This window comes from Heptranchias perlo, chromosome 24, assembly GCF_035084215.1.
Source record: "Heptranchias perlo isolate sHepPer1 chromosome 24, sHepPer1.hap1, whole genome shotgun sequence".
NCBI lineage: Eukaryota > Metazoa > Chordata > Chondrichthyes > Hexanchiformes > Hexanchidae > Heptranchias > Heptranchias perlo.
In genome coordinates, this window is record NC_090348.1 from 37,347,471 (window position 1) to 37,368,183 (window position 20,713).

At 39.8% G+C, this 20,713-nt stretch overlaps 1 protein-coding gene across 3 annotated transcripts in view; it reads right to left on the reverse strand.

The window, feature by feature from the left end:
• The window catches only part of sfmbt2 (Scm like with four mbt domains 2), a 180,145-nt gene that overhangs the window by 139,077 nt on the left and 20,355 nt on the right, over positions 1-20,713 (reverse strand). For all 3 annotated transcript variants that reach the window (XM_068005104.1, XM_068005106.1, XM_068005105.1), the window contains exons 3-4: positions 18,835-18,929; positions 15,552-15,792 (exon numbers count right to left, since the gene is read on the reverse strand). In XM_068005104.1, the coding sequence (XP_067861205.1) occupies positions 15,552-15,792; positions 18,835-18,929 (336 nt within the window). The remainder of the gene's footprint in view (positions 1-15,551; positions 15,793-18,834; positions 18,930-20,713) is intronic.

A 20,713-nucleotide genomic window follows, 5' to 3' on the forward strand; every position in this document is an offset into this window, starting at 1 on the left:
TGTTGTAAAATTGTTTACAATTGTCAACCCCAGTCCATCACCGGCATCTCCACATCATCCTCTTCTTTGACATAAGTCAGATAGAAAAGTTCCCAATGAGAAACCTAATGATGGAGCCAAATGTGCTGGGAGCAAACAAGAGTTGCATCAATTGACACAAAGAATCACTTGAGCCAAAGTGCCAACAGGAATAACAGGCATTCAGGAAAAAAATGTGAAGAGATGGCTGAAATAAAAGTACCTTAACATTATGGTGTCTTCTAAAATGAACTCCTGAATATTAACCACTGCTTAGGAACCTTGGACGGCCAGCTCACATGGGCATAATTAGGGAAGGACATCCTGCATGTCAACATCTGGAAATAGAGTCCTAGGATGCCCTTGCCCCCAAAAATAATATTCAAATAACCTAATGCCTGTTTTAGTTAGGTGCTTTCCACAGTTACCAGATATTATGGCAGAAAATGGGATAGGCACTAAAGTGGATGGAACGGAATTACAATCCATCCTCTGATCTGGATTGGCAATTTACGACAGTGAAATTGATGGTCCTAAATCAGAAAATCTAGGCTACATGGTTCATGAAATCTTAACCATGGAAAATTTACAAGATGTACTAGATCTCCATTAGCAGCAAATTAATACTTTATTTTGAATCCCCTAGATGAATTATATCAAAGACTTAGCTTGGTTATACTTAAGCTTTGGCACTGTATTCATGTTGTTATGCTTGTTAAGACTACATTAAAAAAAAATCAAAAGTAAAGACTTGCTACCACAGTTCTACTCATCACTGGACTAGTGGATGCTGGAACTCCACAAGATAGTAATCTCGTGATGATCAATTTGCTTTAATCAAATATGAGGAGCCGGTGGTCCAGAACCACAGAAGTCATGCTTGTATTACTGGCACTTTGATAGCTACCTGCCACAGTCAACCTAAAATACATAGCAGTAAGTATTCTTATACTGCCCTAGGAATACTGGGCAGATGCCTAGGGTGGTTTGGCTTCTTCTAAATCTCTGGGCAGTAAAATATACAATGATGGTAGTGTTCCATGATTCAGAGAAAGCAGGGGTGCACAACAAGTCTAACAGCTCCAAGGTAGAGTTCCAGCTTTGTGCTGCAAGACAAGTGTAACAGCAATATGTAGGTGCTACTACTAAACATACCATTGTGAATTGAAGATAGAAAATTAATCTCAATAACTCCAGGGTGCAATTTTGATCTAAATGTGTTGAATTTGAAGTATAATTTGATCTTATATTTTACCTAATAAATTGCCATTCCACTCAATGAGAAAAATAGTCTTAAACAATTTTGTTTTATAGTTGATCTTAAAGATGGTCTGTAGGTCTATGTAGGACCATGTTATTTTTAGCAAGCCTGCAATCACTACTAAAACTAAAACAGAAAATGCTGGAATCTCTCAGCAGGTCAGACACTACTAAAAGCTGGTTTAGAATCCAATTGTATTTGAAACAATGGTATTCAATATTACAGTCCATTGCTAGAAAAGCCCCAACATGTGAAGAAAAATAGGCTTTATTCTTGGTTTTATTTTACATCCAAGATGATAGCCATATATTCATAGAACTAAATATATAGCCCTAACACTAAATCAGATTTTTCCACTTCAATGTTATATGCTACATTTTCTTGACCATTCATCGCTGATGCACAACAAAAGGTATTCTCAGCTATCGCTTCTAAGTCTTAAAGACAGTATTTATGATGCTATCTAGTCAAAAATCCCAGAATACTATTGGGGAAGGTAGCAATGGCTGTGATTACAATATCTAACTTGTGATGTCAATTACCTTGAGCAGCAGAAGCATATGCAAGCTTAAAATCTTTTTCATCCCATGAATTAAAACAACATTTTGACCTATAACTGCTCATTTGTATTGCATCCATTTGTTAATATATTTATACTATTACAAATCCTTTCACAATTATCTATTCAAAGATACTGTGACGTAACAACTTGTCTCAGAGGAACCAAACACCAAAATGGTAAAAAGGTTACACCCTGAACAAACAGGAATTCCAAATAGTTAGCATAATAAATGTAGCAACTAGTCCATTACAAGTCACATTTATCAGCAGAGCACTTTTACATGTTGTGTGTTCTCTGGTTCTATTTTATAATACAATAACCCACATTATAACATTTACAAAACAAGCTCCAGCAATGGCTCAGTGAGCTTCCACAATGAGTAACTGAGCCTTACAGCCCAGGCAGATCGAGGTTTCAATCCCCAGTCTGTGCTACCAGAGCAGTGGTATCAGTGGCTACAATTAGGTTCAATACCCTGGGAAAGAAAAAAAACTGTCAATCTTGATGCTATCCATTAAACCCTGCTGAAAATGGACGCGTGTCAACATTGGGAGGTCAGGTTCAGACTTGGATTTGAGCCACCCCTCCCGCAAGAATCACGTTAAGGTTCACAACGGCTACCTGGCCAAGCTACTGGAGGTGGCATTGCATCTGTGCAAGGGGCCAATGCACTTAGGACAGGAAGGAAGAAACTGACAAGAAAAAAAAATCAAAATATACATTAATGTTCATGAAAAATGCAGTTACAAAGCTTTCAATGGTATTCAACGCTACCAAATGTTCATTTAAAAAAAAGCATAACAACTACTTGCAAGTGTCCAACATTCAAAAGAAATTAACCACTTATAAAGAAATCTACAATATTTGTTCAGGAACAGATTACATATTTACACCAAGCCACAGAGTTGCAACCTCTACCTTTGTTAAATTTCCACTTCAACAGATGATGATGAGCACATTTACGTTTGCACAGGCATGCCGCAACCAGATGTACAATCATTTCTGCACTACTTAACTACCTCAAACTGCAAAAATTAGAAACCTCAAGAGGAAGTCTGGATCAACAAACAGCTTGAACAGTAGACACTCAAATAACAGAATGTCTCCACAGTTTACAATTTTTGTGTATTTGTTCAAGCTTTGAAAGTTGCACAGTAATGTTCACTTGATCAAACTAAATCACACCTGAAATGTGATTATTTCCCAAAAATTAGATAATTTGTTACAACTGCAGTATTTCTGAGCTATGACCTCATTCAATGGCAGTACAGGCTCAAGGGGCTGAATGGCCTACTCCCGCTCCTATGTTTTATACAAGATATTTTTGCAAAAAAAAAACTATTTTCCAACATGATATAGAATCATAGAAGTTGACAACATGGAAACAGGCCCTTCGGCCCAACATGTCCATGTCGCCCAGTTTATACCACTAAGCTAGTCCCAATTGCCTGCACTTGGCCCATATCCCTCCATACCCATCTTACCCATGTAACTGTCCAAATGCTTTTTAAAAGACAAAATTGTACCCGCCTCTACTACTGCCTCTGGCAGCTCGTTCCAGACACTCACCACCCTTTGAGTGAAAAAATTGCCCCTCTGGACCCTTTTGTATCTCTCCCCTCTCACCTTAAATCTATGCCCCCTCGTTATAGACTCCCCTACCTTTGGGAAAAGATTTTGACTATCTACCTTATCTATGCCCCTCATTATTTTATAGACTTCTATAAGATCACCCCTAAACCTCCTACTCTCCAGGGAAAAAAGTCTCAGTCTATCCAACCTCTCCCTATAAGTCAAACCATCAAGTCCCGGTAGCATCCTAGTAAATCTTTTCTGCACTCTTTCTAGTTTAATAATATCCTTTCTATAATAGGGTGACCAGAACTGTACACAGTATTCCAAGTGTGGCCTTACTAATGTCTTGTACAACTTCAACAAGACATCCCAACTCCTGTATTCAATGTTCTGACCAATGAAACCAAGCATGCCGAATGCCTTCTTCACCACCCTATCCACCTGTGACTCCACTTTCAAGGAGCTATGAACCTGTACTCCTAGATCTCTTTGTTCTATAACTCTCCCCAACGCCCTACCATTAACGGAGTAGGTCCTGGCCCGATTCGATCTACCAAAATGCATCACCTCACATTTATCTTAATTAAACTCCATCTGCCATTCATCGGCCCACTGGCCCAATTTATCAAGATCCCGTTGCAATCCTAGATAACCTTCTTCACTGTCCACAATGCCACCAATCTTGGTGTCATCTGCAAACTTACTAACCATGCCTCCTAAATTCTCATCCAAATCATTAATATAAATAACAAATAACAGCAGACCCAGCACCGATCCCTGAGGCACACCGCTGGTCACAGGCCTCCAGTTTGAAAAACAACCCTCTACAACCACCCTCTGTCTTCTGTCGTCAATCCAATTTTGTATCCAATTGGCTACCTCACCTTGGATCCCGTGAGATTTAACCTTATGTAACAACCTACCATGCGGTACCTTGTCAAAGGCTTTGCTACGTCTACTGCACAGCCCTCGTCTATCTTCTTGGTTACCCCTTCAAAAAACTCAATCAAATTCGTGAGACATGATTTTCCACTCACAAAACCATGCTGACTGTTCCTAATCAGTCCCTGCCTCTCCAAATGCCTGTAGATCCTGTCTCTCAGAATACCCTCTAACAACTTACCCACTACAGATGTCAGGCTCACCGGTCTGTAGTTCCCAGGCTTTTCCCTGCCGCCCTTCTTAAACAAAGGCACAACATTTGCTACCCTCCAATCTTCAGGCACCTCACCTGTAGCTGTCGATGATTCAAATATCTCTGCTAGGGGACCCGCAATTTCCTCCCTAACCTCCCATAACGTCCTGGGATACATTTCATCAGGTCCCGGAGATTTATCTACCTTGATGCGCGTTAAGACTTCCAGCACCTCCCTCTCTGTAATATGTACACTCCTCAAGACATCACTATTTATTTCCCCAAGTTCCCTAACATCCATGCCTTTCTCAACCGTAAATACCGATGTGAAATATTCATTTAGGATCTCACCCATCTCTTGTGGTTCCGCACATAGATGACCTTGTTGATCCTTAAGAGGCCCTACTCTCTCCCTAGTTACTCTTTTGCCCTTTATGTATTTGTAGAAGCTCTTTGGATTCTCCTTTGCCTTATCTGCCAAAGCAATCTCAGGTCCCCTTTTTGCCCTCCTGATTTCTCTCTTAACTCTACTCCGGCAATCACTATACTCTTCAAGGGATCCACTTGATCCCAGCTGCCTATGCATGTCATATGCCTCCTTCTTCTTTTTGACTAGGGCCTCAATCTCCCGAGTCATCCAAGGTTCCCTACTTCTACCAGCCTTGCCCTTCACTTTATAAGGAATGTGCTTACCCTGAACCCTGGTTAACACACTTTTGAAAGCCTCCCACTTACCAGACGTCCCTTTGCCTGCCAACAGACTCTCCCAATCAACTTCTGAAAGTTCCTGTCTAATACCATCAAAATTGGCCTTTCCCCAATTTAGAATTTTAACTTTTGGGCCAGACCTATCATTCTCCATAGCTATCTTAAAACTAATGGAATTATGATCACTGGTCCCAAAGTGATCCCTCACTAACACTTCTGTCACCTGCCCTTCCTTATTTCCCAAGAGGAGGTCAAGTTTTGCCCCCTCTCGAGTCGGGCCATCCACATACTGGATGAGAAATTCCTCCTGAATACACTCAACAAATTTCTCTCCATCCAAGCCCCTAATGCTATGGCTGTCCCAGTCAATGTTGGGAAAGTTAAAGTCCCCTACTATTACCACCCTATTTTTCTTGCAGCTGTCTGTAATCTCCTTACATATTTGCTCCTCAATTTCCCGTTGACTATTTGGGGGTCTGTAGTACAATCCTATCAAAGTGATCTCTCCCTTCTTATTTTTCAGTTCTACCCATATAGACTCAGTGGGCGAACCCTCGGATATATCCCCTCTCACTACTGCCGTGATGTTCTCCCTAATCAAGAACGCAACTCCCCCTCCTCTCTTACCTCCTGCTCTATCTTTCCTATAGCATCTGTACCCTGGAACATTGAGCTGCCAGTCCTGCCCCTCCCGTAGCCATGTTTCAGTAATAGCTATAACATCCCAGTCCCATGTACCCATCCATGCCCTGAGTTCATCTGCCTTGCCCATCAGACTTCTTGCATTGAAATAAATGCAGTTTAATCTAGACTTCCCTTGGTCTTTGCCCTGCTTTCTCAGACCATCTGTCCATATGGCTCTTGAATCTAATACTATAGATATACAAACTTTTTCACTACAATGGAAATGTGAAAATACATTGAAACAAGTTATTTAGATGATAATATAATGGTGTGCAGTGTACTGGCAAACAGCATTCTGTACCATGGTTAATCGGCTAGGCCACCAGGCTGAGCAAGTAAGTATTCATTTCCAATATGCTCTACACAACTAGAGGTTACAACTGTAGCATAATACTTCATATTACAATACAGGCTGAATAAATGCATAAAATCCAAATTTATGCACTCCCATCCACTAACAGCTAAAATTGCAATTGTGTGTGTGAAAAATCAATTCTATTCAGCTGCACAATATACACTTTTGCACATCTGAATGTTATCAAGTAATTTAAATGTGCTTCCAGTGCACCATAATCATGTCTGATCAGCAAGATGGCTTCATATTATACAGGACAAGGAGCGATTTCCTGACATACGAATGTCAAGGCATTTTAGACAGCTACAAGATAGTAAGTTCTCCACTGGCACCTGTTAAGTGCGGTGAGAATAGCCCAAGGATGAGACTTCCTCCAACATTCCCTTCTCATAGCAACGCAGTTGAGATGATGACATTGAGGGATGGGGTGAGAGGGGAAAGAGAGGAAATATTGTACCACACCACCAACCAAGCTTTATTATGGATGTAACAAATATTTTTACTAAATGGCTGCCAACCACCACTTTTACACTACTCCCAGATAGCAGTGTGGAACCATGAAAAATGATGCCAATATGCCTTCAAAAGATATTGTCACCAGCACTTTTTAAATAAACACCAGTCTTCCCATTCCAAACCAGTATGACACAAGCAGAGGTAGCTAAAGGGCTGCAACCAAACAAGGGAAAGGAGAATAAAATAGGACAATTTGTGGGCTTCAAAACTGCTTCCACGCTATAGACCGGCATCAACACAATTTCATTTTGGTACTTGGCAAGTAAAACAAGTCTTAAATCCAGCACAGTTTTGGAATAATCACTGTTCCCTTTCACGAAAGGAAATAAGTTCAGCTTTATGGGTATGAACCACTTTTTTTTCTGAGCTGTTTTCTCATCATCTCCTCATGTCACACACAGACAGCTGCAGAGGGGGACATGTGGGCTTTCATCAATGCCGATCATAACTACTTCTTGAAATTAAACAATGTCATAGTACTGACATTTTTCCTCCACTCCACCACACTAGGCATCCATTTGGTACGTCTCACAGCAATAGGATTGAGATCAGGAACAAAGAGTAGGGAGACTGAAACCATGCTTCCTTCACTTCACGCTGCAGCTCTAAAGTACTACAGCATCCTTCATGTAATTCTGTTTCTAAGTTTTAACTGTTAAATATTTTCTAGTTTCAGTCACACAACCACAATACCTACCTTGCAATTGAATCACAAATTATATCATACAGTCTCTAATATTTTTTACCTATCTACTTTTCAGACAAGAAAAAGTATATTACATGACACTCCAAATTGTGCAGAAACTAGTCAAACAAATGTAAGCTGACACACAACAATATCTGAAGTCTGCGCTCATTAACACACCTACAGATGTGGTTTTATAGAACGACTGTGAAATAGTCAGTAAAGTTTATATATAGGGTGTAACAAAGCTAGGATTTTTGGCTTCTAAGGCTACATCACCATGGGACTGTAAACATTCAAATCCTGGCTATCTTGTCACATCAAAATAGCAGCCAATCGGGAGAAAATAAGGTCAGGGCCATTGACGCAGAGAAAAATGGAGCTTTGAACCCCAACATTGGACATTTTTTTTTTTTAACATGTACGTAGAGTTTCATTTCAGTCCTAATTACAGGAACCCAAATTACTTTTTGTCCCATCACTGATAGCAGTAATATTACTTTTCCAGTGATCAACTGGTGAACATCAGTTAAATTTTATATATTCAAATTTAAAAGTATATTTGTCAGTTTTAAAAACTTTAGCCAATAGGTTCAAAAAAATGTTTGGCATATATAGTCCTACCATTCCTATCTCTGCCACTTTAAAACAATCCAATCACCTGTGCAATTCTTTTTCACGTTGCTGTCTTTGAATTTAGCTATCTCACAATTCAATGAAATATATTCTAAAATCATTATTACAAAATTAAACATTTTACAGTACATTTCAACTATATGCCAAGAATGTCTCTTCATTTTTAACTGGAATGACTTTATGGATGATTCAGTACTCATCTCATTATTTTAACTACCACTATGAGAAATAACAAATTACAGCTTTTCAAATCAACCAAGCATGATTATTATAACAATAATACAATTATTTCCAAATTACTTCACTATAAAGATGCTGATAGTAAGAAAAAACTGATTGCCCCAATATTTACCTCTATGCAGATATTCAGAGGCAAAAATGTGCAGATGTGTCAAATTTGTAAATATTCCATCTTGTTTATTTACAGTACAGATACGAATTAAGTTTTAGGATTCTCATGCTAATCATTAGTTACAATCAAAATCAATGTCTGCTTAAGCATTTAATCTAAAGAGTCACTCACATCAGCTAAGAGACCTCACTCTACTTAAATGAAGTTATATATTCAAAATCTTTGTTGAGTTCAGCAGCCGTGTTTCACCGTAACAGCAGTCTAATTATCATTTCAAGATGTTGCACTCCAACGTGTTCACTCAAAGCTCATGCTTGTTTGATAAAAATGTGGTATAAGCAGTAACTACATCTCATTTGAGGGATCTATTCATATTGCCTACATCTGCGAATACCACACAGGCCTAACCATTTAGTACAGATAGTAGTCAGGTACATAGGCAAATTTTAGTGTAAAGTAATGGTGTACAGAGGGGAAAAGGGTCAAAATTAATCTGCCTATAAGTTACTCAAAGAAACGCAAAATCTCTTCTGAACATTGTCAGGTCTGTTTTCTGAATAGTGCATTTTAAAGTACTCCTGACTCCAATTTTATTGAACCTTTCATAAATTACAATATTAAGTGCCTTTCACAAAGCATTAAAAAACAAAACTATATACCCACCACCAAATAAATAATTGAGCCAAAGTAGCTAGTATTTATGTCAAGCTTTCATGCTTATGCTAAAATCACATGTTGTTATAGCTACATCTCAACATTCTGCATCAAATAGAAAGCCTACACAATACCACTGGCAAAATTTTACACACTGCTTCTCCTCCTTCTGGAGGTCTCTCAGACAGTGTTGTCACCAGGAAGTCTGTCTTTTGTATACAGAATCTAGATGTAGAGTTAAGCACCACTTGCCTGGATTGCAAGAACATACAATAGGCTATGGACATTCATTTACTTGTTAGTACCCTAGTCTTGCTATGGTTCCAACAAACATCAAGGCTAATTTCATAAGGTATCTATCATTGTTACAGTTCTTTCATCTTAAGTTATTCAGACCAATATTTAAAAGAACAATGCAACTATAGACAAGTACAATCAGTTCACATTACTTCCCCACGGATCAGCTCCCTTAGTCAAGCTACCCGCCCAAAGCCGGTAGGGTCCTTCTTCAAATATGCATTTAGGACACCGGTCCCCAATTGTAATTTTAACTCCAGCCTGAGTAGGGAAGCCACTGCGGCTTTCCTGTGAAGCTGAATCAGGTCAGGAGAGAAGCAGGATGTGGAGAATCTAAAAGGTAAGTTTTCCACTATTTTTGTGGGGCCAGGAGAAGCAAGAGTGCTTCACCGGACCCAACTTGGAAAGTGTAGGCCTTCCCTGCTCTTGACACCCCCGGTGCCTCCCGCAAGACCCTTACGGAACTCACTGCCCCATACCTACCTGCATGCCCATTTCAGGTGGGAAATGGACCGACAATATGGCAATGGTGGTTAAAATCCCTGCGACCTCAGGCTGCTGCTGGGCAGGTCAGAAATGAACTGACTCCCAGTTTCCTGCCGGGAGTTAAAATTGACCACAAGGTTTTTAAAAGTTGGAGAGAAAGGTAAAGAGGCAGAGAGATTTAGGAAGGCAATTTCAAAGAGAAGAACTGAAGTGGCTGAAGGTTCTGCCGGCAGTGGTTGGTATAAAAAGAAGCGCCAAGGTTGCACAGAAGGTTGCAATCAGGGGAACGGAGCCTTCAGGGGGGCAACAAAGGGCTGGGGGAGATTGTAAAGATAGGGTGAGACGAAGCTATGGATTTGGAATTGAATGTGTCAGGAGGTGGGGAGCCAGGGTAGGTAAATGAGGACAGGGGTGATGAACAAGGAGGAATTAGTGTGGGGCCATTTAACAGACATCACATGTTGTTATAGCTACACCTCAACATCAAATAGAAAGTCCACACAATACCACTAGCAAAATTTGGACAAACTTGAGTTTATGGAGGGCGCAGAATGGGAGCCCTGCAAGCAATGCATTAGAGTGGTTGAGACTGGAGATGAGAAATACCATGTGTGTGGGTTTCAACAGTGGAAGGGGTGAACTAGGGACAGAAGTGGGCAATGTTGCAGAGGTGGAGTAAGCAGCCTGGGTAATGGCTTTAAAGCCCAGCGCAAGGTCAAAAGGTGGCGATTGTGAACAGTCTGGTTCAGCTTGCGAGGTTGGGGAGCACAACAGAATAAATGGCAAGGGTACGGAGTTTGAAGTGGGGATGAAAACGGATGTCTTTAGTCTTCCCAATGGGGGAAGTAGTGACTTATCAAGAATTTGATGTTGGGCAAGCAGTCTAAAAACATGGAGAAAGTTGAGGGGGTCAAAAGAAGTGGAGGAGAGGTAGAGGGTGAGTATCAGTGTACATGTGAAAGCTGACTCCATGCCTGTGAACTATATCACCAAGGGGAAGTATGTAGATGAGAAACTGGAGAGAGCCAAGGATAAGATCCATAGGAGACCCTGTGTGGGTGTGGGAAGAGAAGCCATTGCTGGAGATGTGCTGGTTGTGTTCAGATAGGTAGGAATAAAGTCAGACAAAGGCAGTTCCATGGAACCAGGCAACAGAGCAGAGGTATTGGAGGAGGACGATAACTATCAACCATAATGAACACCATAGAAAGATCAGGGAAGATGAGGGCAGGATGGTGCACCATAGTCACGGTCAAAGAGTAAGTTGTTCACGACTTTGCCTAGAGCTGTGCTATGAATCTATGCTTCTCTAAAGTATAAAGACCCAGCTCTTTGAGCCTATCTGGATAGTTAAAATGTTTTAAACCAGTAATCAACCTTGTGGCCCTCCTCTGCACCCTTTCCAAAGCCTCAATATCTCACACCATGTGAGGGGATCAAAACTAGACACAGTATTCTAAGTGAGGCCTCAACAGGTCTTGTACAAAGACAAAATGGTATGCTTTGTTTTGTAGTGAACTGTCCTAGAACTATGTTTGCTTTAGTTATGGCTTCATGGCATTGGTCATGAACATTTAGAGAGTGATTCACTATAACACCCAGATCTTTTTGTTTCATTACATCAATTCTGTTCTTGTAAGGTGTATGTTTATAGAACTTATGATGACCTTGAAATTGAAGACCACAGTCTATAATACTGCACTTCAAATATGTGTTCAATGCCCAAAAACATATTATCTTTTAAAAAGATCTTTTTGCTTTCTTGGAAAAAGATCAATACAATTTTGAAAGACAGTCATCACTACATTTCAATAAGCACACAGGTGTAAAAAAATGTTCTAACTAGTGGCCTTGAATGGACAGGCTTCAGACAAGGATAAATGAAAGCATCTTAGTAACTATCTGAACAAGTCCAATTGCATAGCATAGGGGCTTGAGGTGGGTCATTACATCTTGATTGTTTAAACAGAAATTAAGTGATTCTCTGGAAAAAAAACTGAGACAATGTAGGCTCACTGAATAGCCACCCATATGCAAAACTTTAAAATATAAACACTGCTCCCTTTACATGGGTAAAATACACAATGGCAGAATTATTTTTGTTGTATTTAATTTCCAAATGGCATGACTGTATAAATTTAAATGCTCTTTATGCAATGTGTAATTTCATTTCTCAGAATGCCTAAACACATTTTTTTTAAATGTACAAATCTTTCAAGGTATCATTTGCAAACTATGTCTGCTGCAAGAGTACCCCAGGGACTACTGCAAGTTAAAGTCAAACAACTTGATCTGTTCCCTAGTATTTTATATAGTGAGAAAATGGTTCTCCACTTACTGCTGATAAATCAGAAGACTGCTGTTCCCTCAAATGAACAAAGGAATGGGTTCACACAATTAGCATTAAAAAAATGTAAATTAATTACTTTTATGAATATCATATTTGCATGCAAAACAAAGAACCTTATACTGCAAGGCAACTGCATTGCTTGCAAACATGAAATTAATTTTAAAAAATTGTAATTATATCTTATGCATGGCTTAGTGGGTTATCCCCTTCCCAACATATTCAAAATTAGAAAAAAAATCAAAATGTGTTTAAAATGAGCAAATTATTAAAACATAAATGGGGAATGGGACCTGATCCAACTTCAGATTCTGACAGTGAAAATCAGCTGAAAAGAATAATCTTTAGCCTTCAAAAGATGGTCTACAAAATCTTTGGATTTATATTGGAAATGGGTAGCAAACAAATCAAATAATGGCAGCATGGATGCTTTGCTCATATTCTGCTAAATGACTAATTTTTAGTTAAAAATTGGAATCTTGGAAAAAACATTTCAGTGATAAAAGTTTAAATCTACCTTGAATTTAGCAATTCACACCCCTGTACATGCACATGTTCCGGAGAAGTTGGTAGCTCAGTAAAATTAGCAACTAAACTACAAGAGCCCTTGACCAAATTTCATGCTTTTGGAACGCCTCAATATATTAATCATCGCACAGAAACTTATTTAGCACGTGGTACTGTCAACTACCATACCATCATTTTACTGATTATATAGCTAACATAAGGGCTGATCATCTCACCCAGGGGAGAAAGAGGAATTTATAATGCTATGTGCAATCAATAAATAAGTGTTCTAAAAATTTATGTTAGCTGACCAACAAAATTTGTTTAAAAAATATTACTGCCATAGTCAGCAATCCAACGACTCTCAAAACTTGATTAGCAAGGCTCACATCCCAATATTACATCTTTATCGTGTAACACTGGTCATCAATCTTGTTTTGATTTTAATAGCTATTTCTAGGAAAATTGGCTTGTAAACATTATAGCCAGCAGCATAACTGATATTTATGATAATAATGTAACTCAAGGCTGAGAATCGTCCCACTGTGTTAAAATGTGTGCTAAAACTACATCTAGCAAGTTCATGTGTATGATATTTTTCTCTAGTTTCTGTTCTTCACTTTTTAGAATCATTAGGTGTTTCATTACAGCATTTTATATTCCTGAAAAATTGTGAATAAAATTGCAAAGAAAAATAGGCAGGCACCAGCTGGCTGCTCGTTAAGTCTGCCTTTCTGAAACTCATTGCATATTACAGCTGTGACATAGGAAAAATAAGTTCATTATATTTTACTTGAACTGTTATGGGAGTCTACATTCTGTGAAATACAAACTCAACTCTTGTTTTCTAGTAATCTAATACTTCTCTCATGATGCTGAAATCTTTTGGGGTAATTTTAACTCCCAAGAACGGGTGGGTTGGGGGCAAGTGGGAAGTTAAAATAATAGCTTTTTGGAGCGGAACCGCATCCCAGCACCAACACGCCTACTTCTGAGTTTGACCCAGGCGTGTTTGGATGCGTGCACACAACAGACACCAGGAAGTCCCGCCCTCACTTAAAGCTGCCAGGCCGATACTTAAAGGGGCAATGTACCTCACTGAAGTAGTTTAGGTACTTAAGTTTTTGTGTATTACAAAAGTAAAATGAATTTAACCTTACCTGTTCGGGTTTCCTATCGCTTCCAATGAACATCAGATGAAAGCAGGCAGGAAGGGCTGGATCTGTGAAGTGAGTGCCTCTATTGCGCTGCTTGTGGGCCCGAAGGAGCAGGAGCGCTTCTCCCAGGTCCAACAAGCTCACGTGGCACGACAGGACCCTGCGATCAGCCAACACCCCCCTACCGCTGATCCCTGATGCTGGCTGGACCCACAATGTTGGCTGGACATCCCCCACCCCCGGATCCCAATGTTGGCCAGATCCCCCAATATCATCCACATCCCCGCTGCCCTCCCTCCTCCAATTTGTTCCAAGGCCCACAAGTGCTCTCTCCCTCCTGCCTCCCTCTCTGATTTACCACTCCTTTCCCCTCCGACAAGCAGCCAGCCTGGCATGTGGGAAACCCAGTAGCACTAATACTTACCTTTAATTGGGTTGCGATTGCAGATTGCGACTGGATTCCCCACACAACTATCTAGGGACAGACTGGGTTCCCGGCTCTAAGTTAAAACCATGCCCTATAAATTATGTCAATCTCAATTAGACAAAAGAGCAAGGGTATGGAATAGGAAGGGGGGGAGCTTGCAGGCTTCATCAACATTTAGCCACAACTAACACCTTTTAAGAATAGTTTTCCAATAAAAGCAATAGTTAATGCAGAAGTATGATTTAGTATCTCCTTTACTTACTATGCTGATCTCACTCTATATCCATCAAAACCCACAATAAAATGAGAATTAATCATTAAGTAAATATAGTGAAATACAATATTAAGGCTCATTAAGGTAAGAAATGGCCAATAGAATATTTCTCTACTCTGTATACTATCCATGGACCCTGATTTTAACTCCGGGTGGGTTGTGAGGCAAGTTGGAAACTCACCTACTGATTCAGAAATGAGGCCCAGGCTATCTCAGCTCCCAGGCCTCACTTAAATCCTGCCGGGCAACTTCCCGGCCGAGGCCACCCACCAACACAAGGTAGGTGGTGAGATCAGTTTCTGAAGCCGTCTCACAGGGGTCTCGCGCTGGGCAAGGGGTTCGAGATAGGGAAGATTTAAGCTTTCCTTGTGGAGCCCAGAGCACTCCCGCTTCTGGTATCATGGAAAGCAAAAAAAGTTAACTCTTCCGCTGTCTCCACCTGGCAAGAAAGCCAGAGCGGCTTCCCCGCTCAGGCTACCAGTTATTAATAAAATTGCAATCGGATGCCAACATGCATATGTAAAGATGAACCCCGCTTTGGGCGGCTGTCCTTGCCCCGTGCTGAGTAGAGTAATTTAAAATTCGGAATGGTTTGTTCCTGGCAGCAGTTAAGTAACCTGGACGATTTTAACAGCCTCCCCGCCCAGTTTCTGCTGGGTTTTCACCAGGCAGGGAGAATTAAAATCATCCCCGATGTCATTATCACAGGTCAGATGCAAGGAAAAATTCCCTTCACTCTGTCCCAACAAAGTATCTTAAACATCAACTTCAGGATCAGTTTATTTTATTGCTTAAGCATGAATTTTCTCCTTCTCAGAACAAGTCCAAGAACTTAGTCACCTGTGATCTATTGTAACTGTTTTGTGCTGTCAATTCCAGTGATTCCTAATCATTGGGGACAATCCATAACCATACCTTCAGGAGGTCTCAGTTCCTTTTCATTTTGTGAACACCATCCAACAGGGTGCAAATCAGCAGTCATGACATCACACCAGAAATCTGCCCTGCGATCATCTCCATAACCACTGTAGCGCAGGAGTAAAAGCTGACCACATGTTGTGATGATTGTGGCTACCCAATAGGTGTCTGGGTTATTTTTATTAGCAACTTCCAATTTCATCCCTGGCTGGAAACTACTCTGGAGACTGATCTCAACCTGAGGACAAAAGACAAAAGAAAATACCAACAACTTAATAAATTAGTTAACATCAATCAGCAGAATGGCTCCATAAAAGGAGTAGCCTTTGAAGACCAAGCAAAGGGAGGTCCAGCAACAAAGACCAAATTATGGGGTTTAGCCCTAATTAAAATGGTCACTTAATGAGCTTTGCACACAGTAGTTATGCAGGCTCAACATGGTAAAACCTTTCGGGCCTGCATTATTCTACACTGTGCTCATTGGGTCCTGACTGGGCCTCAGTAATCAAACATAGGGTCCATGGCACCCAAAGCGTGGTGCAGTTCCAGTAGACCTTTAAAACGTACTTTTTTTAAAGTATTAGTCCTAGTTACTCACAGAACAGAAAATCTATAGTTCTAGAAAATGTGAAATTACATTTAAGAGTGAAACAGGCCAGATTTTTTAAACTTAACTTTCAAAATATAACAGATCACAATTCTGAAAAGAGGATAAAGTCACTGTACATCACTATGCGAAGTACTGCGAAGTCCCCTCCAGTGTGGGAGATATTGGTATCTGTTTTATATACTAAGGCCCTCTCAAGATTCCACAAGCATAGCGCCAAACAGTGCAGGCACAAAAGGTTTATCCATGTTAGCCTGCACAACAACTGTGCAAAATCTATTAAGTCACAAGGCTATTCTAATTAGGTTCAGCCTCATAATTTGTTTGTTGCAGTACTTCCCTTTGCTTAGCCTTCAATGGGACTGTTGTGCTCTAAGCCATTGTCCCCCATAAAGTGGGGCAGCTTTGAGGGTAGCCAATAGCACCTCATTAGCCGCTGGCACTCGATATTCTGACACCACTCACCCCCCCAGTGCTCCAAGCTAAACACAGGGCGCATCACAAAAATATTTATGTTAACTTATGGTACAAGCTCAGGACATATCCCTTGTTGCAAACAGCACCTAGCATTACTGTGTTGGAGCCACATTATTTCCTCTCGGTGGTCCTATTTTACAGCTTTTACCTCTCATTAAAGCTGGTGGTCTATTATATTTGAAAGTTAAATAAGAAAATGCAATATGTTACAGTTGTGACTTTCTGCAACAATATTTAATATTGTAAGTGAGAAAGACCTTATAGAAGTTATAAATGAGTTACGAATTAAGTAGCCTATGCTTATAATAAAATTTCTTGTGCCTGCTGCATTCCATTGAACTTCAGTCAATTTTCTTCTTCCTCATTGCTGATCTCTTTTTTCCTCCAAATGAGAGAAATAAACAGAAGAATAAGAAAAGGGAAAACGGTAAAGTGAAATGAGAGAAAAGTAGTGCCAAAGCAGAGGAGGAAAAAAAGTGGAAAAAACAGAAAAGTGAAAGGCACATGCACAGGAACTGGTCTCAGATGAACAAACTCCTGACTTGCTTTATTTCACCCAACACTGTGGCCCGAGGAATAAGAGAAAAAAAGACACAGAAATATAGACACTGTGGCTGCGGGATAAAAAGAGGAAGATACACTCACTTGGGCAGAGGGAGGAGTTGTTGAGGGTTAGGGAAGAGGGAAGGGAAGTACATAGAAGTTAAGACACACACAGTGGCCACTGACCCAACCCATCCGTGTCAGCGTTTACCCAGCACACAAGCAAATAGTCCAAATCACAATACCCGTCCTGTTCCTATTTGCCTTTATCCCCTTTTTCTTCATCCACCTATCCAATCTAATCTTGAATGTTAACATGGTTTCTGCCTCAACCACTAATCCTGGACTTTAATTCCACAGCCTCACAACTCTCTGTGTAAAGAAGTTTCTCTTGCTCTCTGAGTGACAGAATAAGTGAGTGAGTGGGTAAGTGGTGGAACAGAGAGGGAAGGAAGCCTCCTGGAGAAGGAAGTGGAGGGAGGTGGATCCTGTGGCTTTGCAAGGAGTAGGACAGTTGCTGTTTGGGGATTAGCAGGACTACGATACAGAACACTGCAACCTCAAAGTCATCATTAGCTACACCACCAGAGATCCACTAGTTTATTATCAGCTTGGATCAGTGTCATATGTGCCGTTTAACAGACTAGTGTAAATTTTGAGCCCTAGAGTATATTATACTTAAATAATTTATTTCACACCCTTACATAATATGCACCCAATATAACTGAAAAGCTCCCGACATACCAGATAGATAAAGACTCATAATATGCAAATCAAAAGACTAAAAGAAAACACATTATTTTGTTTCATTTGCATGGCATTCAAAATTTTTTGATTCAATTTTGTTCCCCATTTTAACTGTACTAAAAGAAACATACATAAAAACTGTTTACCGTAACACAAAAAGGTATGAATTAAGTAGTTTATTGAACGAGCAGTAGTCATTTTAGCTATTGCCCAACCTTTGATTAATATGTGTACACATCGTCTGAAGTGTCACTTACTGAATATAGCTGAATTGATACCTGGCAGCGTGCTAGAAGACAGTAATTCATTCAATTAAGTGGTTCTGATGAGGTAATAAACCACAAGGCTGAAGCTTGAACAATTATCAGCAGAACCCAAATGCTGACTTATTGCCTTAAACTCACTTTAACTATAGCACAGTTATTAATAAATGTTATTATTAGGTGTTTAAAGTTATAGTGGGCATGCCAAGTGCAACAGGGGCACTACCATGTAGGTGGGAGAGTACCTGATTGCATAAGGCATCACAATCCATTACTGTAAATTAGAATTACAGTATAGGATGTTGTTTTCAGTAGGTTACTAAAAAATTACTAAAAAATTAAAATGTGTACTCCACATTAATCTTTGGACATGTAACTGTAAATAAGGCTGTATGAACTTATAATTAGCTTACGTTATAAAGTTTGCATTAATCTAGGCTTTTACTTAACCACAGTTGAGGCTCTGTTGCTGTTCCACATTCAGATAGACACAAACCGTAGCATAATATATGATTATTAAATACTTTGCATAATGACCTGAAATAGATGGTTCTTAAAAACTGTAAGGTCCAGATTATGAGGAAAAAATTATACTTCTTCACTGCCCATTCATTTTGTTATGTTCAAGAGTTCACATACGTACATGTTTGAATGAGTTATGTGGAGCAGGACTTGCACCTGTTTCTTCAAGATATTCATCCCAGTTGAAGTCGATGTCCTCACCCCCAGAGCCTACATCTGTTTAAACACGAGAGAGAAGATGCTTAACATCTGTATATACTTTACTTCATGCTTTAAAACTGAAGTGCCTGACAGTTACCCATAATTACACCTTTCTAACTTACAGATGGCACCTAAAGTAGCCTATTTGTCAAAAACAAAGTTCTTTGTGGGTCCCTCAGTTTTGAAGATATTCCAAGTTTTCAGTTTTAAAGAATTTGATGGTTTGCAATAATGTCAATGGTTTGTGGCTCTGCACATGGCATGAACCCTTGGCCAAGTACAAAAGTCAGCAATATCTGTACATAATGACACTGATGCCTGTAAAACTGATAGTTTGAAAAGGTAAGCTTTTACCTCAGACTAGTTCACTGAAAAAAAATGCAATGATGGAGAAATTGCAGAATCGTCACAATATTTGCTTTTTATAGTCTTTTGACTCAGAAATGCACCAATACAATTTCTGTCAATTATTATGGTATAATATAAAGTATATTTTAGCAAGCTGTTGCTTGGCCTATAAGAAGCCAGTTCATCAAAAATGCACACAGTATACTAGAATACTGACCAACAATTCGATCAGACTTTTGGTTATCCAATTCAGCTTTAAACCAGGGAAAACAAAACTGATTCAAATTTATGTTCCTCAGATAACACTGGCCTAGAAATTGAGTTTCACCTGAATTGGGGTCCGATCTGGTGCAGCAGCTAATGAGGCCGACTGTAGGACCATGGCCAATTGCTCTGACGGCCTCATTAGGATAGTGAGCTGCAGGCACCTGTCACAGCCCCAGACACATTCCTGCTCCTCTCGCCTCCACATTCAGGTATATATTTTTTTTAAACATACTTTTGGTGGCGGCCTCCAGCGGTCCCTTTATAGACTTCCAGTTAGGTTGCATGTAGACGTGGTAATGCTAAAAGCAGCAGTCCCGACGTCTGATGCATTCAGTGCAAACCAATTTCCGGTTTGTGTACTAAAACAGGCATTAGGCCCCTCATTTGTATATTCAAGGGATCCAAAGCCTGTTTTAGGCAGCCGTCAGGGACACCTCCACAGCGCCCAAACCAATATAGCATCAGACATGTTTCCGCTGCTGTTCAGGCGCAAGAGGTCGGACTTCTAAATTGGACCTCTTTGCATCCTCATTGGAAAACAGGCTCAAAAATGCCCAATTTCACCCCCATTTTCTTTTCTTTCACATCACAATTTGTGAAATATGATTTGATAGATGTCAGCTCATCAAAAACAGGTTACCAATAAGTATCAGGGAAAAGCAATGCTAAATTAGTTGTGACTTGTAACATGTCTACCAGAACCAAGATCCTTTGCATTAAGTATTCACTTACTCAAATGTTTCCATTTTTAGTTATGGTAAATCCATAAATACTTTCTATAAGTAATCACCATAAAAGATAATATTAACTTACTGTCCAGTTTTTATTATACACTCAGTATCAGAGGATTTTGATGTCACCATGACAGAGGTATTTGTTAAATTGGGGAACTTATGATTTTAAAACACTGGGCAAATATCTGTGGAAATTGAAGGAGACCAAGGAGGAACTTTGTGAGGCACTGATCATCATGAAGAACCACTACACACTACTGAAATTCCACAGGACTGGAAGCATGTAATTATAGTATCTCTTCTTTTAAAAGGGCAACGCAGCTGACCAAGGAGCAACAGGAGCTACTATTACATTAGTTAAAATAATAGAATATGTTCTATGGGACAAGCTAAAGAAGTACCTACATTAGTAATAACTTAACAACTAGTATGGATGTAGAAGGCAAAACT